The sequence below is a fragment of the Heterocephalus glaber genome, unplaced genomic scaffold, assembly GCF_053883595.1.
Source record: "Heterocephalus glaber isolate CG9 unplaced genomic scaffold, H.glaber_assembly_v1.0 deba00001564, whole genome shotgun sequence".
In the NCBI taxonomy this organism is placed as follows: Eukaryota; Metazoa; Chordata; class Mammalia; order Rodentia; family Bathyergidae; genus Heterocephalus; species Heterocephalus glaber.
The window spans coordinates 1,882,688-1,908,152 of NW_028258351.1; the positions used below are offsets into that span (position 1 = coordinate 1,882,688).

The window sequence follows — 25,465 nt, forward strand, 5'->3', positions numbered from 1 at the left end:
TTAACAATAGGGGAAACTGGGTGAAGAGATATGGGAATTCCCTATATCTTTGTAACTTTTCTGTAAATCTGTTGATCTCTATTTTTTTTATTTGGTACCAGGCATTGAACTCTGGACCTTACGCTTGCGAGGCAGGCAGTGGAACCACTGAGCTAAATCCCTGGCCCTGTAAATTCTAAATTATTTTTACATAGTTTATTATATAAAAATAAAAATCAGGTTACAAAAATATAGTAACCACTGATTATATTATTTATAAATTTTAGAAACCTATTCATTTATTTTTATTGGTACATTTTAGATAAACATAATGGTAACATTCATTATAGAGAATTTGTACCTCTACATTCTATATCTTGCTGCTGCTTTTTTTCACATTCCCCTCCCCCCAACACCTCTCCTCCTCATTTACAAAAGCTTTGTTTTTATTTTTTCCTTTTATTCTTCTTTTTCTTTTCCCTTCCTTCCTTTCCCCCTCTCCCCTCCCTTGTCCGCCTTTTCCTTTGAATGTTTTCTTCCCATTTCACAATATCTATTATGAATTTTGGTCCTTATTCACATTTTGGTTTCTCACACCAGAGAAACAATGCAGTATTTAAACATTATGTCCAATTTATTTCATTTAAGAATATGGTCTCAAGGTGCATCTATTTAGCTAGAAATGTCTCAAGCTTATCCTTCGTTATGGCAGAGTAGTATTCCATTGTATAAAAAAAGTACGTCTTTATCCATTCATCAGTTGATGGGCATCTGGGCTGTTTCCAAGATTTAGCTATTACAAACTGCTACTATAGACATGGGTGTGCATATATTGCTGTAATATGATGCTTTTGAGTCTTTTGGGAATATATCAAGAAGGGGAATACCTGGATCAAATGGAACCTCTAGTTTTAGTTTTTTAAAATTATTATTATACAAAAATCAGGATACAAAAATATAGTAGTGAGTGATTATATTAGTCACAGTTTTTAGAAATTTAAAAGTAAATTTAAAGGGCCGGGGATTTAGCTCAGTGGTATCACCGCCTGCTGCGCAAACGTAGGGACCCGAGTTCAATCCCCGGTACCAAGAAGAAAAAAGTAAATTTAAAGCTGGGTGTAGTGGCATACACCTGTAATCCTAGCTACTCTGGAGGCTTAGGCAGGAGGATTGCAAGTTTAAAGGCCAGTCCGGGCAGTGTAGTGAAACACTGAAAATTTTGTAAAGAGCTCATTGCTGGAGAACTTGGGTAGCATAAATCAGGCCCTGGATTCAATTCCCAATACTAGCCCCCACCCCTGTCCCCCATTCAACCCAATTAGAACAGAATATGACTAAAAACAACAACAACAAAATCCCAGCTCAGATACCTCAGTTCCATCCCCAGAAATGACCAGGTTTTTTTTTTTTATATATAACTTTCCTAATTCCAGAGATCTTATGCCTCTCGGCCTTGATTTGTCAACTTTAGACAGTGTCTATTGAATCCTTATCACGAAAGACAAGCTTTGTTTATTATTTCTTTCTGTCAGCTACTTTCTCAATTTTTATTTTTTAAATTTTAGAATAGTGAAATGCATTGATGACAAGGGAGAAAGAGTAGAAGGAGTTCAATCTATAACAGACTGTAATAGTTGGTTGAGATGACTCAGTGTGTGCAGACCAACTTCTGTCAGTTACTTTTCATAACCTGAGTAATAAACTTCAGTTTTAATTTATTCTATCAATTTTATACATTACCCATTGACTCCCCCTATATATATGATGAAAAAGTTCTCATGATCTGTATTACTTTTCATCTCTTTTCTGCCCTTCTCTGATGATTTTTTCCATTTTAGTTAGCTTTAGCACTACTTTTACTTAAATTTACTTTTTAATTTTTTATGCCCTGCCTTCAGAAAAAACACAAGGAGTTATACATATGTGCATGTTTTGAGGTGATTAATGGTCATATTTTAAAGAACTAGGTCTTTAAAATGAATTTTCTACTACTTGATTTTTTTTTTGTACTGGGGATTGAACTCAGGACCTTGCGCTTGCGAGGCAGGCACAGCACCACTGAGCTAAATCCCCTGCCCCTCTACCACTTGATCTTAATTTTGTCTTACGGATCTGTCTGCTGTCCTCTTAGGGATTGTTATTTTCCAGTCTCTATATCCAGGTATGACTAAATTTCATGTGATATTCTATCTCACATATAGTCTAGATTCTTAGTTTTCAACTGTAAGACCCATCATTCCTTTAAATTAATTTCATTGATTAGGAATTCATTAAATGATTGATTGTCTACAACCCAATTTCAGAAATAATAAAATGAGAATATTTGTATTTCTTATAGAGAAGGAAAAATGAGCAAAAATAAAAATTGTGGCCATTAATTCTCTTGCCAATCTAGATGCTTTTAACTAAGGAAAACTCTTTTTTCTTCTGGAAAAATGATTGAGACCATACTATTTTGGTAGCTTGCTAGTTTTCATTAAACCCACCCTCTTGAACTTATTTTTGAGGTTATATAATAATTTATATATGGGTGTCCTTTACTTGTTTTAACTGGTTCATCTATTTGCTGCCTATTTTGTTATAAACAGTGCTATGAAGAACATTTTTGATAGCTTAATCTTTGCTCATATCTATGCTTTTTTATTTTTAGATGATGAAAAATTTCTGGGCTAAAGAGTATATATTGTGGCTTAATTTCATAATGAAGAAAAAGCAGGTTAACTTTTTTTGGCCAATAATCATTATTAAAATATAACTTTTTCCTTTTTATTAGTGAACACTTGTCCTGCTCTTTCACCTTTTTCTTGCATGGAGACAGCAATGTTTGTACCAGTGTGGAAATTAATCAACATCAATCTGTATACCTTCTCAGTGAAGAGCATATTACCCTTGCTCAACAGTCTAATAGTCCATTTCAAGGTAGATAATTTTATTGGTTTAGCTATTTGATATTAACGTTGTTTTAAGAAGATCTTTGTTGAAGTTGGTAATTTAACATTTTGGACTTGGTGGGATTTCCCTCCTGATCTTTTGATTTTGAAATAGTTTACTTTCTTCTCTCCGTTAAGAGTATAAAGTCAACAAAATAAATTTCTTAATATATTATTTTAAAAGTCATTGAATATGAATGTTGAGATTTTAATGTATTCTGTTGAATAGCATATTACAGATATATGTGTTATATATATATATTTTTTTTTTTTTTGGTACCGGGGATCGAACTCACGTCCTTGTGCTTGCGCAGCAGGCAGTGAAACCACTGAGCTAAATCCCCGGCCCCTATGTGTTATATTTTGAAAGTCACCTTGTGTGTTAGGTCACATAAGTCATGATTAACATAGATACATGGGGACTTTTGATATCTTTACACATGAAAGTGGTTGAACTCAAGAGTAAATGACTTATAACATTGTTGAGTTGTTTTTAAGGAGTAGAAGTATGTTGTTTAATTTTAAACCTGGTTTTTGAAATTTATGTGGCCATTAAGAATTTATATTTATATATTAATATTTTTCCTCAGATTACCCTTTCCTTAGTGGGAGTAAAGAGAAATTAAGGGATATACAAATATCACCAGTTGATATTAAAATTATATGTATTTCTAATTTGGTCATAGATTTTTAACAGTTTTAATGATCTTAGCATTGTATTTTATCTTCACAATGATGAAGTATAATAAATGGGTTTTGTCTGGAATTACCATTATGGATTTTCTTTTCTTTGTTAGAATTACATAATTATTTGACACCTTGTTCAATGTGATGTATTTTTTAGTAACAGTCTTGAGTTACTTAACTTGATTTCTCTTCTGGGTTTCTAGTAATCTTAAGCCCATTTGGACTAAATGGCACTCTCACAGGACAGGCATTCAAGATGTCTGATTCAGCTACAAAAAAATTGATTGGTGAATGGAAACAGTTCTACCCTATCTCATGTTGCTTGAAGGAGATGTCTGAAGAAAAACAAGAAGATATGGATTGGGAAGATGATTCTCTAGCTGCAGTAGAAGTTCTTGTTGGTATGGATTCTGAGTATTGACGCTACAGGAACATATGTAACTATGTATTAGTTAGATTTTGTTGAATAACAGATGCCCCTGCTATCTCAGTGGCTTTCAACTCTAAATATTTGTTATTTATTTCCTGCTTGAATTACATAAGGGCTGCAGCTTGGCCCTGGTTTGGCTCCATATAGCTAGCTGCTCATTCTGGAGTCTGGTTATCATATTGTTCTTATGAGAGCAGAGGAATAACAGGGACCAAGAATAACCATGTAAGTATATTTAAAACTTCTGCTGGGTTGTGGTGTATGTTGGAAAAAAAAAAAGGCTAAGGATAGGACAAGAATACTTGTGAAGGAATTAATATTTAGAGGGTGGAAAGTTAACAACCTGTGTCATATAGTGGTAAACCTATCATCTCAAGTAACAGAAAATGTTTTTAAAGATCTTGTGGTTTTAGTGTGAGCTGCCTAGGTCAGCTCTTTTCAGATTGGCTCTATTCTGTATGTCTTCTCATTTGAGAATCCACGTTAACAAAGTGACTCATATTTGGAACATGCCAATTTAATAGAAGAAGACAGAAGTGAAAGAGGCGATACTGACTCTGGAAGCACATTTAAAGCTTTTTTTTTAGCATATAGCATGTGTAATTGCACTTACATTCACCATAAGTCACATAGCCAGGCCTGACAATGGGGTGAAGACATACATGCATATATTCTTAGACCTGGGAGGCATGGTGAATATGTAATTGAGGAGATAATTGGGATTAGAATCAAATGGTAATGTTATATATGCAAATTGCTTTTTTTTAAATTAAAAAATTATCAGTGTTCAGTTTCAGTAAACACATTACTATCAGAACAGTTATGACAAAAAAAGAAACAATGCAAACATTTGTTAGGTTTTTAGTAAACCTAACTAAAATGGTCCATAATTCTAGTGCCGGATTACCTTTGTTAAATTTGTAAAATAAAACTTAAAAAGTACATTATATTTGGTCCAAAGTACAAGAAAAAGTTTTTTAAAATCTAAACATATTTATAGTTAGAAAATCTTAAAATGAAAAGAGAAGCTACTTTTTAAGTATCTCACGAAAGGTAACCCTACTAACAGCTTATTGTGGTTTCTTTTAAAAAAAGGGCCAGGGATTTAGCTTAGTGGTTTTGCTGCCTGCTGTGCAAGCGCAAGGACCCGAGTTGAATCCCCGGTACCAAAAAAGAAAAAAAAAAGAAAGACCTTATACCAAAAGCACACATATTGGTAAGTTTATTTTTATTTATGGAAATGTGATATTATATCTTTCTGTTCACTTTTTCCCCTTTCAGCTGGTGTTCGAATGATCTACCCAGCATGCTTCGTTCTAGTCCCTCAGTCAGACATTCCTACTCCTAGCTCTGTGGGCTCCTCTCACTGTTCAGCTTCTTGCTTGGGTGTCCACCAAGTGCCTGCTTCCACAAGAGATCCTGCTATGTCTTCAGTTACTCTTACACCACCTACATCTCCTGAGGAAGTCCAAACAGGTATATTAGTCTGTTTCATCAGCTCTGATGATGACTCTTATTTTGAGTACATAAGCACTTCAAAAAAATAATTGTTTGAAATATTTTGAAACTTACTGAAATGTTGCAAGTATGATACAAAGAACTCCTTCATCTAGATTCCCACACTTAACATTTGCTCCATCACCCTTTCTATATGTGTATCATCATCATCAGTGGTCTTTTTCACTCGACAAGCTAAGACTTGATGCTCCATCACTCTTATATACTCATTCTATTTCCCAAAATTAAGACTGATTCCCACTCCACCCCCCCACCGCATGCCTATTCATGCTAGAGGTTGAACTTGGGGCCTAATGCATGGTAGGCAAGCAATCTACCACTGACCCCTAATCCCTTTATTTTATTCTTTTTTTTTTGTACCAGGGATTGAACTCAGGACCTTGCGCTTCCAAGGCAGTTGCCGGAACCACTGAGCTAAATCCCTGGCCTCCCTGTAATTTTTATTCCATCCTCCAAGTCAAGAAATCAACATGGACACACTACTGTACAATTTATGTCCCATGTTCAGATATTTTGGTTTCTGTATATAAAGTAATGGGCTTTTTTGTTTTTTGCCTCAACATATAGGTTTACCAAATAGGTACAGCAAGTTCTATCATACATTAATAAAGAGCCCCAATAATGCTACTATAAACCTACCTTTATTCTCCTACAACCTGTTCTCTTTTTCTTTCAGTTGATCCTCAGTCTGCTCAGAAATGGGTCAAATTTTCTTCAGTATCTGATGGCTTCAACTCTGATAGTACTAGCCACCATGGTGGGAAAGTACCCCAAAAATTAGCCAGTCATGTGGTGGATAGAGTTTGGCAAGAATGCAATATGAACAGAGCACAGAACAAGTATGTATTCTCACTTTTAAGTTTAAAAATCGCATGTTGATATTTATAAGTAGGAAATAGGTAAACCTGCATTTATATGACTTGATTTTTAAATTTTTTAGATTAAATTCAAAGCTAACATGTTATGAATCCTAAAGAATTTTCATAATTTCAAATTTCAGGAGGAAATACTCTGCTTCATTGGGTGGCCTGAATGAAGAAGAGATACCTGATAAAGTAGCATGCTGGGACTTTGTTGAAGCCACACAAAGAACAAGTTGCAGTTGTTCGAGGTAGATTTTCTTCCAGTCAGTTGATGCCTGCATATATGTGTGTGGTGGTTTCTTACACTGCTAAATACTTACACCTCACTTTGGAGTATATTATATAGGCACACATTAGGATTTTTTTCAAGAGAGAATTATGAGCAAAATTTTAGTAATTTGAATTTGACTATGGAAGTACATACAAATGCATACCTTAAATTCTTTCATATTTACCAGAGGTGAACTGTAAAAGCTTTTTTTAGCACCCAAATAATAGAGAATTTTATTGAGTTATGGTATATATGGCATTTATGGGTAGAAGACACACATCTTTTGAGAAAACTATTCTTTGGTGGCACTATGAGAAATTTCCCCCAAGGATTCTTACAAAAGAAAAGATATATAATAGATAAAAAATATACACTTCTTAAAAAATAGTCTTTTTTAAACTGTCTTTTTTAAAATAGTAAATACAGTACAACTTTTTTTTTTTGTACCGGGGATCAAACTCAGGACCTTGTGCTTGTGAGGCACGTGGCGGAACCACTGAGCTAAATCCCCGGCCCTACAGTACAACTTTTGTGCAGCAAGTTCTTAAAACATTTTTTGAGATGAATTGCTGAAACAAGATTCACAAAATATGATAAGGAATTAAAGCTGTAATACTACAAGCTTTCTAATGTGTTGCATTGTTTAAAGATTGGTAGCAGAATGGATGAACTTGGAATTCCTTAGGTAGTTGTATTCACTTTATATCTTGGAACTTCCCTGCCCTCCCCCTACCCTCCTTGCCCTGAGGATAGAACCCAGGGTCTTTACACTGAGCTATATCCCCAGCCCTTTTAAAATTTTTATTTTGAAATAGGGTCTTGCTATGTAGTTCGGGCTGGCCTTGAACTCATGGCAGTCCTCTTGCGTCAGCCTACCAAGTGCTAGGATTACAGGTGTGGGCTACCACACCTGGCTGAACTTATATTTTTAAGAAGTTTCAGAAATTTTCTCATACATAAAGAGATTTAACTAACTAAAATTTTGTATAATCTATATGACTTGCTTTGATTGGTTTGCCCCTTTACTACAGTGTTTCTAATCATTTACTTTCAAAAATTACATTTTGTACTTAAAGTTCTCCCTTACCCTCTGATTTCTTATTTAGAGTGAGACAGACTTTGAGCCACCACTTATGTGTATCCTCCTCTGCCATAGGGAGTAAGGGCATACATTGGTAACTATGTTAGTTGGCCTTTAGTTTGCTCTCACATCTGTCCCTGCCTTTTCCTTACTTTGTTCTGTATTGCAGAGAATTAAATTTCTTAGGCTCCCTTGCTTTCTGGATTTGGCTATTGGAGGGCACTAACGGAAGATTGGAGGATGAGAGGAGGGAAGAAACCCTTTCTCCACTACCTTTTTGGGTCAATTCCAGCAGTAGCTCCCCTGTGTCCCCTTAAGAGCCCCTTCCAAGCTGAGAATGGTGGCACGCACCTGTAATCCTAGAACTCTGGAAGTCTGAGGCAGGAGTTTGGCAAGTTCAAGCCAAGCTTGGGCAACTTAGAGAGAATGTGTTAATGAATGAATGAGAGAGAGGGAGGGAGGGGTGAGAGAGAGAGAAAGGGAGTAAGAGAATGAAAAGGAGGGAGAGAAGGAGAGAGGAAGGCGGGCAGGCTGGTTGGTGATGTAGCTCAGTGTGAAGACCCTGGGTTTCATCCCCAGTACTGCTGGGTGTGGGGTAAGGGAGAAAGAGCCCCTTCCTCTATGATCCCAGATGCTACCTGCTATGGTTGTAATACATCCCAAGCTCCTTCATCTTGTTACCCTTTTAGTCCTAGAAGGTAAAGAATCTCTCTGCTGTTACTAGTATGTTAGTTGCCTCACTTTCCTGTTTTATGTAACTGATTCTCTACAGTAAATTTCCTGTGCCTAAAAATCAGGACTGGACCATGACTGATAACATGGGCTTATTTTAATGATTTGAACCAGGTGTGGTAGTCCACACCTGTAATCTCCGCAGTTGGGAGGCTGAGGAAGGAGGATTACTGCCAAGTTCAGGGCTAGCTGGAACTACATAGTGAGACCCTTTCTCAAAAAAAAAAAAAAAAAAAAGTTTTACCAAGATATATCATGTAAAGGTAAAAATTCCCAATGAGGAATGTCATCATATTGTATACCTAAAATGTACAAATAAACTTAATGAATTTTTAAAAAGTTTTGATTTAAAAAAAATTGGATAAGTATATACAGATAATTTGCATTTTATATATATATATATTAAACTATACAAAAAATACACTCTTCTTGACCATTCTTTTTCTCCCCAAATCCTAGCACCTCTGCCTAGAAATGGCTGCTTGCCAATTAGATATTATCCTACCACACCTTTTTTTGTATGTATATATGTTTTCTTCCCAACATACATATACTATATTATTCTTATGTATTTGGCATCTTATTTATTTATTTATTTTTTGGCATCTTATTTTTTTGCCTTAGATCTTTACATATTCGTTACTTGTAGATCTGCCCCTACCTCATTGTTGTAAAAACCTTTTTGATATTCCACTGAATGGAAGTAATATAATCATTCTTGATTTGATAAACATACAGGGTTTTTTCTGTTTCCTTTTTTTTCCCCTTTTTTTTTTGTTCCGGGGATTGAACTCTGGTCCTTGCACTTGCGAGGCAGACGGCAGAACCACTGAGCTAAACCCCCGGCACCTGTTTACTTTTGTTTTAAAAAGCCTGTTGCTGTGACTATCATATTTTTTGGAACACTTACTCTGTTACAAGAGATGTCCTACCCTCAGAAGAGAGAGGCAGTAATTTGTTTTAAAAAAAGATTTTAAGTCGTTTTTAAATTTCGGAGTGATGAGTACTTAGGAAGAAATAAGCTAAGTGGGCAGTATGATAGAGAGTTGTGGGCGCAAGGGCTATTTTAGTACTTGTGACTTCACAAAGATTCCACCAGTCTTACTTTCATTTCTTGCATATAAAGAACACTGGTTTTTCTTGTGCTTTCATTGGTTCTGAGAACTGTTCTCAAAGTTATTTTTCGCCATTTTAATTAAAAGCATAAAATTGTTATATTTTTCTTTTCTTATTTTCCCTCCCTCCCTCCCTCCCTCCTTTCCTCTGTCCCTCTCATCCTCCCTCTCTCCCTTCCTTCCTTCCTGTACTGGAGATTGAGCCCCAGCCTTCTTACTGAGCTACATCCTTAGCTTGTTTTTTGTTTTTGTTTTTTTTTTGGTACTGGGGATCGAACTCGGGTCCTTGCACTTGCACAGCAGGCAGTGAAACCATGATCTAAATCCCTGGCCCTCCCCAGTTTGTTTTTAAATTTTTAAAAATTTTGAACAGGGTCTCACTAAGTTGCTGAGTTGCACAGGCTGGGCTCAAACTTGTGTTCTTCCTGCCTCTGCCTCTCAGAATGGTGGGATTATAGGTGTGTGCTACCGCTTAGCTTTATAGCATTTTTCACTCTCAAGATTGAATAGTGGGTGTATTTATTGATACTTTACTTCAACATGGTGAGATGCACATAAACAAATTGCACTTAGAAAACAAGATACCTAAGCCAGGTGTGGTGTCACACCCCTGTAATCACAGGACTCCGGTTGAGGCAGAAGGGTCACTGCAAGTTCGAGACCAGCATAGGCTGGCTACATTGTGAGTTCAAGACCAGCCTGAACTACCCTGTCGCAAAAAAGAAAAGCAAGATATTTAAGAAAAGAACAGTAGGGCCAGGGATTTAGCTCAGTGGTTTCGCCGCCTGCTGCGCAAGTGCAAGGACCCGAGTTCAATCCCCAGTACCAAAAAAAAAAAGAAAAGAACAGTAAATTAAATTTCAGATGTTAACACTAAAGCACTAGAAACGTCACAGCGTTAGGAAAAAAAAACTGAAGAAATTACCTTGATGACAGCTGCTCTTTTAGAAAGATTACCCAACTTAGTTGAGTTCTACTATGAAATTCATATTAGAATTGTTCTTTTTTTTTTTTGGTACTGGGGATCAAACTCAGGACCTTGTGCTTGCCAGGCAGGTGGTGAAACCACTGAGCTAAATCCCCGGCCCGAAATTGTTCTTTCTAAAGAAGCCTTAATTTCTAGAAAAGATCTATATAGAAGAAAAGGACTGTGATTTAATGTAGTCAGAAATTTAAAGACCTGCCAAGTGTTATGGTATGTACACACCTGTAATCCCAGCACTGGGGGCGGGGGGGGGGGGGGGCTGAGGCAGGAGGATTGTGAGTTCAAGGCCAGGATGGGGTACATAGTGAGTTGAAGGCCAACTTGAACTATATAATGAGACCCAGTCTCAAAGAAAATAGTTAAAGAGCTATTATTATTATTATTGTTCAGGGGATTGATCCCAGGGCCTCATTATTGAGCTACATCCCCAGCCCTTTTTTTATTTTTTATTTTGAGACAGGGTCTCGCTAAGTCGCTGAGTTGCCCAGGCTGGGCTCCAACTTGCGATCCTCCTGACTCAGCCTCCCAGAGTTCTGGGATTACAGGCGTGCGCCACCATTGCCCGGCTTCCTATTAGTATTATATATCCCTGATGAATAGCTTCTTATTCTTATAGCTGGGGTAAGTAAATGTATGGCTGTTTCCTTTTCACATTTTTTGTACTTGGAATATAACCAAATAATTCACCTCCATAATAGAGATCCTATCTTTCATGATTGCTTTACCTAAAGTAGACGTTCAAACATTTTGGTCTCAAAACTCATTTATACTCTTAAAAATTATTGTGGGGCTGAAGGTGTGGCTCATCAATGGAGTGCTTGCTGAGGGTGCATGAGGTTCTGGGTTTGATCCCCAGCAGCATAAAAAATGAAGTAAAATAAATTTTAAAAATTGTGGACCCCCATCAAGGTTGTTTATGTGGACCATATCTATATGTATTCATTTTAGAGAATTTTTTTTTTTTGGTACCAGGGATCAAACTTGGGTCCTTGCGCTTGTGAGGGAGGCGGTGGAACCATTGAGCCAAATCTCTGGCCCCATTTTAGAGAAATTTTAAAGCAGTACTTAATTTATTTAAAAATAATAATAAATCCAGTACATATTGACAGAAATAAAGTATTTTTGTAGACATTATTTTTTGTAAAAGAAAAAATAGTTGAGTGGCATTGCTTTACAGGTTTTTAAATTTCTTTAATGTTGAACATTATAAGATGGCTAAATAAATTCTCATATCTGCCTCTGCATTCACCCTGTTGCTGTACTGTATTATTGTTTTGGTCGAAGCATGTGAAGGCAATCCAGCCCCATAGAGCTATGCAGTTAGAAAAGGGAAGAGATAGTATTGTAGTAACTTCTCCAAACAGATACTCTTCTTTGATATTACACCAAATTTTGACAAGTGGTAGTTTCTTAAAGGTTAGTTGCAATGTGGAATCTGAAGCCATATTAATGAGATTCTTATACTCCACTAATGACTGGGTAGATTTTTTGCTTATGCATGATTTTGTTAACTCATACATTGGTCACTAGGAAAACATCAGTTTCCTGTTATGCAGATCTTCTGAGTGTTGGCACCTTGTTTATGTAATATCAAAAATTTTAAATTTATATCACCAGTGATCGCCTCAGAAAAACACTTAAGTGGGCCGGGGATTAAAAAACTGTAAAGCAGGGGCCAGGGATTTAGCTCAATGGCACCGCACCTTCCTTGCCAAGTGAAGCCTTGAGTTTGATCCCTGGTTCTGGGAAAAAAGAAAGAAAGAAAAAAACCCCCAAAAAACTGTAAAGCTTTCTGTAGCATATAAAGTTTTCCAAAATTCAAAATCATACTCAAAAGTTCAAAGTTAATAGTTACTCTTCCTTAAAATGACAAACTCATTTTGTTCATTTTTGAGAACCCAATAAGGCCAGGGATTTAAAAATAAAGAATATAAGTCATCTGTGTAAGGATTGAGATTTAATAAAAATTCATGATTTTTACTGTTTTCTGAACATTCTTAAGGAAATTGCCTTTAACAACAGCAAGCAGAATGTGGTGGTGAAGAAACTGACTACCACTAATAGAGTTGATAACACTGTATTGTTTCACGTTTAGTGCACTAGAATAATAGGCATGCACCTCTAGGTCCAGCTCTGTTTCATGTTTAGTTGCCAACAGTTCCACTGTTGGTTGCTTTTGTCCTGTTAAATGTCAACATAAAGAAAATGGCAAATAATATCTTGCTATTATGAAAATACTCCTGAAGGGGTCCATGGGCCATTTTTTGGGAACTGCTATAGAAGACATGTAGATATTTGAGTGAGAAATGATACCATGTTTTTCCTCTTTGCTTTCCTTGCTCTTTCCTAGTATTACTGTTCGTTATTTTCCTTCTTTCCCTTTCTTCTGCTGGCTCTGAAGTTTGGCATTCTATTTTTATTCTTTTGTTAATTAAATTAAGCATTTATTGTGATTGCTTTCGTTAGAACATAAAGTTATCAGAGTCTGTTCTTTTTATAGAATAAACAGGAATCCTAGAACACTTTAACCTTGCTCCTCTTAGATTTTTTTTTTTTAAGTATTTTAGTTCCATGTTTTTCTATTAAAAATTTTTTTAAAGAAAAATTTTAAATGTACACAAAAGAGAATTAGACAATGAATTTAAGTTCATTAACCATTCATATTCACTTACTATTGTTTCTTTGAGATTTTTTTTCTCTTGCTGAAGACCTTTTTAAGTTTTAATTTACAGTGGTACGTTGGTTCATGAACTCAATTCTCTCCACAATTCTGGTTGCAAATTGGACTGGATAAGAACCGAATCAAATTTCCCCATAAGGTCAACATTGAACCTAATCATTGAATTTGATTTGATTCACATCCAACTCGGCTTGCAGTCAGAATCATGGAAAGAATCAAGTTTGTGAACTGAAGTACCACTTTATTTTGTTGAACTCAATTTATGTAGCATTATTTTGATATGCAATCAATCTGAAACATTACTTGGCTTTTTAAAGGTAACATCTAAAAATTTGTACATATTTTATATTTATACCATATCTCAATTTGGAGAGCCACATTTTGAGTGTCTGATAGCCACATGTAACTTGTAACCATTACCGGGCCTCAACAGCTTTAAAAATTAAGTCAATAATAGTGATGACTGGAAGATACAGAAAAGGTAAATTTCTGTTCATTGTGAGAAATTATTTTGAACAACTGAAGCTGATTGACACTGGTATGCATTTTCTTAATAGGTAATAGGTCTTTGTCATTGAAAGTATTCAAAAAGAGCGCCCGGGATTTAGCTCAGTGGTTTCACCGCCTGGTGCGCGGTACCCAAAAAAAACAAAACAAAATGAAGACCAGTAAGAGAAGGTATTGTGTTAACATTGAAAACGACCTTTTTTGTTTTTAAAGTCACAGATTCTTTTATTAAAAGTTATACATCCTCAGCTGCTTGTGGTGGCACACACCTGTAATTTCACCTGCTTGAGAGGAAATAGGATCACAAATTCAATCGAGTTCAGCCCGAGTAACCTAGCAAGACCCTGTCTCAGAAGTTAAAAGGGCTGACTGGGGATGTAACTCAGTGGTAGAATATCCCTGGGTTTGATTTCCAGTACTGCAAAAACAAAATTTAAAAAGCTCATCTAAAAGTTCAAATAATACACAAGAATATAAAATTTAAAATTATAAGTTCTCCCTCATATATAGGTCTACCTGCCTACTTTGTTTCACACAGGTGGAATCATGATGTAAGGCTCATAATGTTCCATTTTATGAATATATGATACATTATTTGACCAATCCACTATGCTTCACACTCACTAAAGATTTTTACAGCAAATCTTAAATATATTTAATTTCATTTCTATAGTACTTCTGTATACAACTCTAGAAAGTGTAAATTTTAGCCAGGTGTGGTGACTCATACCTGTAAACCACAGTACCAAGAGAGGCTGGGGCAGGAGAATTGCAAGCTTGAGACCCACCTGGGCAGCTCAGCGAAACCACATGCTGGGGTTGGGGATGTAGCTTAGTGATAGAATGCTGTTAGGTTCAATCTCCAGTACTACCAAAAAACCCCACTAATGTGTGGGGCTTTTTTTGTTTTTGTTTTAATGGTACTGGTGACGAAACCTAGGGCTTCAGGATGGTAGGTAAGCACTTCACCAGTGAGCTACACCCTCCAGCCCCATTATTTTCTTCCCTATTAATTCTGTTCATTATTACGCCCAGTAAAATGAACAGTAATTTTTTGGTATGTTGTCCTCTTCAGATTTTTTCTCTGAAAAAAAAAATTATTGGCGTGTACTGGGGATTAAACCTAGGGCGTTTGAACTGAGCTACATCCCCAGGCCTTTTTCTTTTAAATTTTTGAGATGAGGTCTCGCTAAATTGCACAAGCTGGACTCCAAACTGTGATCTTCCTCCAAGAGTACTGAAATTATAGGTGTGTCCAGCTTCCTGCCCTCTTTTTGTGACACTGTATAGGTTAGAAAAATTAGGTCTGTTGTCTGGTAGAATGTTCCATGTTCTGGATTTCTCTGTGAATTGTCATGTGCTTTAAATTTTTCTTTTAGTGTCACTTCTTCCTTTATCCCTCACATTTCAGTAAATTTAAGGTAGCTCTGATAGCTGTGCTGCCCCATACTAGCTGTGTTAATAACCACTAATGGCTTTTTAAATTTATAGTAGATGAATTTATAAAAATTCAGTTCCTTAATTGTACTAGCTAAATTTCAGTGCTCAAGAGTCATATATAGAACATTTCCACCATCATAGGATGTTCTTTTGGATATTGCTGATCTGGAGGCTTGATTAGATTCAAATTAAGTATTTTTGGCAAGAATGCTTCATAGACCATACTGTATTACTTTATATCAGAAGAGACATTGTTTGGTTGTCCCACTTCTAATGTTAAGCTTAGGTGATGATCACCTTGACCCTTGCATTGCATAGTTTTTAACAGTGTTAACCATGAATAAAGTTTTTCTTCTTCCTTTGAAGCCTTTGGTATCTTTTTCTTGTCTTGGTGCATTGATTAAAACCTCCAGTAAAATATTTTGGTTTTTGGTTTTTTCCCCTGGTTCTGGGAATCCAAGTCAGGACCTTGCACTTAATAGGCAGGCGCAGCACCACTGAGTTACATCTTTGGTTCTTTTTACCCCCCTCTTTTTCTTTCCTTCAGTAAAATGTTAAATAGAAATATTTAATGTTAATATTCTTGCATTGTTCTTAATCTTGGGTAGAAATTAGCCTTTCACTATTAAGCCTGATAATCATCATTTTTATATGAGTAGGCATTGAAGCTTGTATGTTTTCTTTTTTGTTTTGTTTTGTTTTGTTGGTGCTAGGGATTGAACTTGGGTCCTTGTGCTTGCAAGGCAGGCGGCGGCACCACTGAGCTAAATCCGCAGCCCAGCTTGTATGTTTTCTATATTTATTAAGATAATAAGGGCTGGAGATTTAGCTCAGTGGTGCTGCCGCCTGCCTTGCAAGCTCAAGGTCCCAAGTTTGATCCCCGGTACCAAAAAAAAAAAGATAAGGTTTTTTTCTTTTATGTTAATGTGATGAATAATACTGATTTCCTTTTTTGTTTGTTTTTTTGAGGCAGGGTCTCACTATATAGTATAGGCTGGCCTTGAACTCACTGTGTAACCCAGGCTGGTCTCAACTCAGGGTGATCCTCCTGCCTCAGCCTCCTGAGTGCTGGGATTACAAGTGTGTGCCACCATGCCCAGCTCCTGATTATATTCTTGGAATCAACCTCATTTGGTCATTATGTATTACTCCTTTATCTTTTTTGGATTGAATTGTTAATATTTTTAGTTATTTGCATCTGTTAATGATTTACACCTATGTTTTTGAGAGATACCAGCTTATGGCAAATAATAAGTAAATATACAAATAAAAAAATACCAAATCAAACAAAAACTAATCAATATTGAATGTTTAAACTCTATCTCACCATCTTTTAAAATAGTTTTTTAGTGTAAAAAACATGTTACATACTTTTATGTACCAGTATCAGTGAGTTTAGAAACTGGAATACACTGAAGAGGACTCTTAAACCCCCAAATTACTAGATTTTAGGCATATAGTTTAGGTTCTTTGTGATAAAATTACTCCACATTATGAAGAAAAGGTTATTGTAGATGTTTCTGTCCTCTCTCTCTCTCTCTTTGTCTCTCTCGCGCTCTTGCTCTTTCTCTTTTTCTCTTTCTGCCTCCCTGTCTACCTATTTACCTACAGGATCTTGCTATGTAGTCCATGCTGGCCTTGAACTCCCTGTGTAGCTCAGGCTGGCCTTGAACTGGTGATCCTCCTGCTCAACTTCCTAAGTGCTGGAATTACAGGCATGTGCCACCATGTCTGGCTCTTTTCCTTTTCTATGCAGCTGATTCTGTAGTGCTAAGTCTTGGGAGAAGGTAGGTACATTTTGAAGACTGTTGGTCAGTCAGCCTTAGCACTTTCCAGACTGATCCCCCCCCGCCCTTATTTTTTTAGTGCTGGGGATCAACCCAAGCACCTCGCACATGCTAGGCAAGCACTCTTTACCACTGAGCTGCTCCCCAGCACTCAGACTGACCTAACTTTAATCCAGTAGAGTAGAACATGATTTCTAACCAGTTACTGTAGGATTGTAGGTTATGACTAAGCTCAGCCAAGCTATGGATTTGTTAATAGTTACTAACTGTGAAATATCAAGTATTTTTCATAAATGAATTTTTTGTCATCTTTATTTAAAGGAAGTAGAATCTTACCTATGTATTTTTTCACATACCAAGGTTTAGATTATATATGCAAATTATTATTGGCTAATAATGATTGGGTGTCTGAACACATAGCTAAATGCATTAAATGAACATGAAAAAAATTGGCTTTTATGAGTTATTTTTTATGCTGTTTTGACTGAGGTCACTGAATAAGATATTTTCCCCCATGTAAATTCAAATCATTTTATTTTTAGTATTGTATATGAAAAACAAATGATATTAGAAATATCTTTATAGTGTTAACTTGGATACTTTGCTAGAATAGTGATACTCTAAACATCAAATCTTTTAACTTCTCAGGCACAAAAATCTCAAACCAAGAAATACTGGACAACAAGGACAGGCACCATCTTTAAATCAACAACAGCAAGTACTTCCTAAGCACAAGACCAATGAAAAACAAGAAAAGAATGAAAAGCCACAGAAACGCCCTTTGACTCCTTTTCATCATCGCGTATCTATTAGTGATGATGTTGGCATGGACGCAGATTCAGCCAGCCAAAGACTTGTGATCTCTGCTCCTGATAGTCAAGTGAGATTTTCAAACCTCCGAACTAATGATGTAGCAAAGACTCCTCAAATGCATGGCACTGAAATGGCAAACTCACCTCAGCCACCCCCACTTAGTCCTCACCCGTGTGATGTGGCTGATGAAGGAGTGACCAAAACACCTTCAACTCCTCAAAGTCAGCATTTTTATCAAATACCAACACCGGATCCCTTGGTTCCTACCAAACCAATGGAAGATAGGATAGACACTTTGTCCCAGTCTTTCCCACCTCAATTCCAGGAAACTGTAGAACCTACAGTGTATGTTGGTACAGCAGTGAATTTGGAGGAAGATGAAGCTAATACAGCCTGGAAGTATTACAAGGTCCCAAAGAAAAAGGATGTAGAGTTTTTACCGCCTCAGCTTCCAAATGATAAATTCAAGGATGATCCAGTTGGACCTTTTGGGCAGGAAAGTGTAACATCAGTTACAGAGTGAGTATTTTTTTTAATGGTTTTTTTTGGGTTTTTTTTTTTTTTTTTTGGTACTGGGGATTGAACTCGGGACCTTGCGCTTGTGAGGCAGGCGTTTTAATAGTTACTATTATAATTTTTTTTTTTTTTGGTAACAGGGATCAAAATCTGGTCCTTGCGCTTGTGAGGCAGGTGGCGGAACCACTGAGCTAAATCCCCAGCCTAGTTACTATTACAATTTAAGGGTAGAAGTGATATAAGTTAATAGTAAGCTTCCAGGATTGATTTCAGGATAGAATTTGTAACAAATCTTTGAGTATTGAATTTGCATAATTTTTTTACTGTTTTTTCCTAAGAAAACTTTTTTATGAAATATTTATCTACTAAAAATTGGAGAAAATAATATAAAATTTGTATGTGCCCGTCATCAACCAATCTTGCATAGTTAGAACTCCTGTGTACTATTTTTCTTCTTCAGTTTTTTTCCCACTGTCTTGAATGTGGTGCTTATCATTTCTATACATGTCTTTATGTGTGTAACTCTGGTTAATTCAGTATAAATGTTTTATGGGGTTTTTTTTGTTAGGAGTACAGTAATTAACTCAAAGATGAATATGTTGATAATTTTAGATTTTTCACAGTAACAAAAGATGTAGCAGTGAACCTTTTTGTACACATTTCCTTATTTTTATAAGAATTTTTTTTAGGAAATACATCTAAAAGTAGAATTGGTGGGCCATGAGTTATGTCTATTTTCAGCATTAAGGGTTGTTGCCAATTTGGTCTTTAAACTGGCATAGAGTTTGCACCATTGTGAACCAGCAGAGTATGAGAATGGCTGTTGTTATTTTCCTCAATACTTGGTATTATGAGACTGTTGATTTGGCTGCATATATATAGAATGGCATCTTATTGTCTTCATATTTTCTAAAGTTCTAGTGAGGTTAAATATTTAAAATGTTTATTGAACATTTAGATTTCCTGAATTGCATGGGTTTTTTGTCCTTTTTCTTTTGTTTTTGTCTGATTTATTCTGTTAATATTCTGGCATCAGTCGTTTTTAGTTGCTATCCATTTCTCCACCTGTGGCTTACTTTCTTTGTTCTCTTTATTTATGATATACTTTGGGCAGAAAGTGACTTTTTTTTTTTTTTTGGTACCGGGGATTGAACTTGGGACCTTGCACTTGTGAGGCAGGCGCCAGAACCACTGAGCTAAATCCCCAGCCCAGAAAGTGACTTTTTATCAGTTGCTCTGAATACATTTATAGCCTGTCCAACAAAGCCTTTCCATTTTTCTCTATAAGTTATTCTAAAAGGTGAAAATCAACTAACAAAGCAGCACTATATTCTATAGAATGTCTGCCTAGTTAGGCCAAGGACAAGCAGTGTGCAAAGATTTATATTTACTTGCTATCTCAGTCCATTCTCAGTGAACTACTTTTGTGTTGCTTAAATGCTGGTCAAAGGTTAAATGATGTTTTAGACTTTATTAGTTGGTTAAAATGTCACATTTCCTTATGTATATTTTCTATTCATAAGTTTTAAGTACAGTTTTTCTTGCACTTGGCGTTGTTAGTAATGTGGATCAACTGCTTTCTGGACTTGTTTTCTAGCTTTCTAGGATTTCAGTAGACTTCTAAAGTTAACACTTTGGTAGAATTAGTAGCTTCTCTTTGGTTTTGTGTTTCTTTTGTTGGCAAATTTCTTTAACTCCATCAGAGATTGTGAAATGTTAATTTAATATCTTTGCATTTCTGAAAAATGATTTGATTGTTTGCCCTCATACTTGGATTGATAATTTGCGTACTGGACTCTTAGTTGAATATCATCGTCCCTTGGAACTCTGGAGTAGGCATTGCTTTCCCGTCTTCTAGTAGCTTCTGATGAAATGTGTGATACGAGTCTCATTCTTGATTATGTTTTAAAGTTAATTAATGTTGCCATCCTGGGAATCTAACCCAGGGTCTTTTACTGAACTATAATCCTTTGTTTTTTAAAGACGGGGTCTTGCCATGTAGTTCAGGCTGGCCTTGAACTCACTATGTAGTCCAGGTTAGCCTGAATTTGTGGGGATCCTCCTGCCTCAGCCTCCCAAGTGCTGGGATTACAAGCATGTGTCACTACACCCAGCTTAGCCCTTTTTATTTTTAATTTTGGGACAGGGTCTCCCTAAGTTGCCCAAGGCAGGATTGAATTTTGCAGTCCTCTTGCCTCAGCCTCCCAGAGTGCTGAAGGGTCTGGCCTGTTCAGTTTGAGGTCTTTTTTTTTTTTTTTTTTGGTGATACTGGGATCAAATCCAGAGGTGCTTTACCACTAAAGTAAATCCACAATCCTTTTGTTTTGTTTTTTTTTTTTAGAGACAGGGTCCCACCAAATTGAATTTTTCTGCCTTAAGCCTCCCAAATAGCGGGATAGCAGGGATTACTGGTTTGAATCACTACACCTGGTTGTTGTTGTAGTCGCAGTTGTCTTCTTCCTCTTTCTCATCTTCCTCTTCTTTGTCTTTGTCTTCGCCACTGGGAAATTCTTTTTGTTTTTTTCCTCTATATGTTCTCAGGGAATTCCTGAACTTTTTTTTTTTTTTTGTACCGGAGATCGAACCCGGGCCCTTGAGCTTGCGCAGCAGGCGGCGAAACCACTGAGCCAAATCCCCTGCCCTCCTGAACTTTTTTTTTGTAGCCCTTTCTAGAATTTATTTTTGGTTTCTGTCTCTGTCTCTCTGAGTGAGATGGGATCTTGAGCTTGTGATCCTCCTTCCTACCTCAGGCTCCTGAGTAATTGGAATTATAGGCCTGTTACCACCATGCCCGGCCATTCCAGGGCTGGGAATCTAACTCAGTGGTAAAGTGCTTGCCTAGCATATGCAAGATCCTATGTTCAGTCCCAGTACCATTTTTTAAAAATCCCATACTTATTTAATGTTCTGTGATTTTTGTTGTAGAATGACTTTATTTTTATCTTTTTCTTTACTATCCTTATCATATTTATAATAATTGTTTACATATATTTTAGAGTGAGAAAATCAATTGGGAATTTTGTGTATGTAGGCTGAGCTTGTTTATTGGCATTCCTTATTCACTCACTCAATATTTTACTGAATATTTTATGTATGTATGTTTGCATGTAGGTATATATGTATGTATTTGAGATAGGGTCTGTGTAGTTCACACTGGCCTTGAACTCTCTGTGTAGCCCATGCTGGCCGCGAACTCGAGGCAATCCTTGTGTGTCGGCCTCAAAAGTGATGGGATTTCAGACATGTGCCACCAAGCCCAGCTGTGAATATTATATGTCTTTGCCAGGCACTGCTTTATAACTGAGAGGAAATTTTTCGAGTATGTGTGGGTAGGTCACCCCTAAAATTCTAGAATTAAAAAGATACGAAATCTTCTTGTTTATTTTCCTTAAAAAAGGAATGCTTCCTCTTCCTCTGTTTTTAGCTCTTTTTCTTATTTTTGTCTAGACATGTGAGTCTAGCTTTTCTGATTTTTCTAGGCATTATGAGTCTCTTGCTGTTCAGATAGTTTGCCTGTAGCCCCCTATTGGCATATTTTAGGCTATTTACTTTCTCTGTTTGTATTTCATCTGATTTTGATCTTCTCTAAGATTTAGTGAAATCCATTTATAGTGTCTCATTTTCAGTAGTAGTAGAGACTTTTATTTCCTTAAAATTCCTTTATTCTCATTTTAGCAGGAAAATCCTTGTGCTTCATCTACTGGTAGTACTTTGCCTCTGTAAATATTCTGGTATAATTTCATTTTTAAAATTTATATATATATATTGCTACATTTTAGGTATAAAATACATTTACATTTATCATTGGGTGTTTATACCAGAACATAATGTATCTTAGTTCTTATTTTATAATTTCATTTTTAGTTAAAATCTGGATTTTAAGTTGGACTGTAGCGTACTTTTCTGACCTTGGAAGACAGAGAGCTTATTTAATAATCAATGAGTTTCTAGAAAGCAAATGATGTCTTGGAAACACGACATTGAAGAACTTTATCTGTGCTAAATGTAACATAAAAATCTAAGCCAGCCTTAGATCTTGCCTGAAATTATTAGTGCTTCTCTACATGTCTAGCTATACCACAATCAGAGTAGTCATTGCAAGATATATATTGAGTTATATATATAAATATATATATAAATATATATATAAATATATATATATATATATAAAACTCATTCGCTAAATCCCTGTAATAATTTCCCTTTACCCTGCGAATAAAATCCCTTTTTCTCTTACATAAAATGTTAAGTCTGTGCCTACGTAGGATCTTCATCCTTATCTGTTACTATTCTATTTGCTCCCTAATTTAGCCACACCAACCTTCTAGCTGTTCTTCAAAAACCCGAGTTTATGTCTCATTCCCTTTAGATTCACATTACAGAGAGTAAGGAACTGCTCATTCTTATCATTCAGTACCATTCAGAAGTTACTTCAGCAGGGGGAATTTCCCTAGTCATTCTGTCCAAACTCTCTTCTCTCCCACAGATCACTATCTGTCTTCTATACTATTTTAAAATTGGCTCCTTACTATATCTCATTATCTGAAATTACACAATTGTTACTGGTCTTTCCCTTATTATTTTCTTTTCCTATTCCTTATTAGAATATAAGCTTGTCAGGCATGGTGGCACATGCCTGCAATCCCAGCACTCAGAAGGCTGAGGCCAGAGAATCACTCCCAAGTTCGAGGCCAGCCTGGGCTACATAGTGAGTTCAAGGCCAGACTGGAAAACGTAGCGAGACCCTGTCTTTAAAAAAGAATGTAAGCTCTATGAGGGCAAGGACTCTGTCTTGTTCACTGCTGTATTCTTCTAGCATAAATACACACACACACACACACACACACACACCCTCTAGAGTAATCCTAGGCACATAGTAGAAATTCAACAAATGTTTGGATGAATGAAGTGGTAGTATTGCCCTAAAATACTTCACTGTTTTAGAACTTCTTTTCTTTCTTAATGTATGTAAAAATACAGAGGTATGAATATTTTTGGTTTTAAAAATTTTCAGAGTGAGTTTTTATGGGCACATTGTATTCATAAGTTCTAAGAATTCCGCCCATAGCTTTAAATAAATGTATTGGCTGCTTAGCTTTATTTATTATACAGCCTAACCTTAAACTCTGTTCTAAAATTACTTGACATTTTTCTCACTGAATAAGAATGAGAAGCATAATGTAGAAAAGTAGCATGCAGAGTAGAGTGATGCTGAGTCATGATTATATAACTTAAGGAAATAAAACACATCTATTTCTGCCTATTCTGGCCACTATTTTTTTCCCTTCATAGAAAAGAAAGAACCATGATTGAATAAAAGGCTTTTAAAATTTTTGTGTAATTCTCTGTCTCATATGACTATCGTTTTGGTTATGCTACGATTTGTATTGTGACAATTCACTTTTAGATACAAGCCTTGTTTTTCTAGGATAATAGAAGGTATAAGTATCGCCAAAGGTCAACTATTAGAGGTTTAGCTCCTATATGACTGAAGAGATATTTATGGAATATATTACAGTAGTTCTGTAGTTGGAAAGGTAGAAGTTTTCGTTTTTATTTTTTATTTTTGAGACGGTCTTACAGTGTAGTTCAGGCTGGCCTTGAACTCACAGCAATGCCTTAGCCTCCCAAGTGCTGGCATTATAAGCATGTGCCACCATGCATTTTTTTTTTTTTTTACCGTGCCTATTTTTTGATGTTTTAATCATCTGGATGATTCTCTCCTTCTCCTGGAATTATTGTTCTAATGCAGTAATTCTTAATTGAGAGATGATTTTTTCATCTTCCCAGCCCTGTCCCCAGCTTACATTTGTCAGTGTCAATTTGGTTATCACAGTTGGAGCCATACTGCAGACTTGTGGTAGGTAGAGGCCAGAGATACTGCTAAATATCATTACAGTGCACAGAGGAGTCTCCCACAACAAAAAATTATCTAGCCCATATGTCAGCAGTGTCACAATTCATTAATGTCTTCACTAACTTTTACCATAGGCTTGAATAGTGGTATAATAATTACTAAATTAGATAGGCCAAGTGTGTTTAATACCTGCAATTAATAGGTATCGCAAGGATCAAAAGAATTCTTATAACTTGATCTTAGCCAAGAAGCGATAAAAAGAATTCTTAACCTCCGTATCGAAATTGGCAGAGCCAGTTGGAACCAAATAATGTCCCTTGTCATTAAAAGAGTTCTGTGATTTAGCAACATCATTAAATTCTTTTAAGTTCACTTATAGTTTTAAAGATGTAATATTATCATATACTAGTGATAGTGACAGAAGGCCTAGTTTTTGTTATTTGTTTTTTTGGTACTGGGGATCGAACTCGGGACCTTGTACTTGCAAGGCAGGCACTGGAACCACTGAGGCCTAGTTGTTTTTTTTTGTTTTTGTTTTTGTTTTTGTTTTGGTACCGGGGATCAAACTTGGGACCTTGTGCTTGCGAGGCAGGTGCCAGAACCTCTGAGCTAAATCCCTGGCCCATGTTTTTTTTTAAATAGTGAATTTATGCTACCTTTTTTAATGCTTTGAGGTTATTTTGTGTTTTGAGGTACTGAGTACTGAACCTGGGGCCTCATATATGCTATGTAAGCATTTTATCACTGTTTAGATACAGGGTCTTGATAAGTACAGACTGGCCTCAAACTTGCAGTCTTTCTGCTTCAGCTTTCCATTACCTGGGATTGCAATTGTGTGCCACCATGCCTGGCTATGCTGTGAGTTTTGAAAGTGTAGTACCCTCCCACCCCCACCCCGTACTGGGGATTGAATCCTTCACATTGATCTATGTTCTACACTCACCTCCCCCGTCTCTTTTTTTTATTTTGAGGTATAGTCTCACTAAGTCACTAAATTTCCCATGTTGGGCTGGAGTTCATAATCCTCTTGCCTTAGAGTGCTGGGATTACAGGCATGCACCACCATGCCTGGCTAAATGTATAGCAATTAATTTTAATAAAGTTATAGTGCTGTTGCAAGTCCTCTGAATTTTTTTTCTTTTCTTAGGATTGTCTTAAAAAATTCATATTCTTCGAAGATACAGTTTTATCAGTTTGAATAAAACTGAAATTTATCTTTTGGTGCAAGGTGCTATGATGCACTGTTGGGGCATAAAATAAATTTGGTCCTGACA

At 36.2% G+C, this 25,465-nt stretch overlaps 1 protein-coding gene across 1 annotated transcript in view; it reads left to right on the forward strand.

The window, feature by feature from the left end:
- The window catches only part of Med13 (mediator complex subunit 13), a 93,834-nt gene that overhangs the window by 22,978 nt on the left and 45,391 nt on the right, over positions 1-25,465 (forward strand). The window contains exons 4-9 of the mRNA XM_004870377.4: positions 2,753-2,898; positions 3,800-3,997; positions 5,308-5,502; positions 6,221-6,383; positions 6,545-6,655; positions 17,654-18,337. Of these exons, the coding sequence (XP_004870434.1) occupies positions 2,753-2,898; positions 3,800-3,997; positions 5,308-5,502; positions 6,221-6,383; positions 6,545-6,655; positions 17,654-18,337 (1,497 nt within the window). The remainder of the gene's footprint in view (positions 1-2,752; positions 2,899-3,799; positions 3,998-5,307; positions 5,503-6,220; positions 6,384-6,544; positions 6,656-17,653; positions 18,338-25,465) is intronic.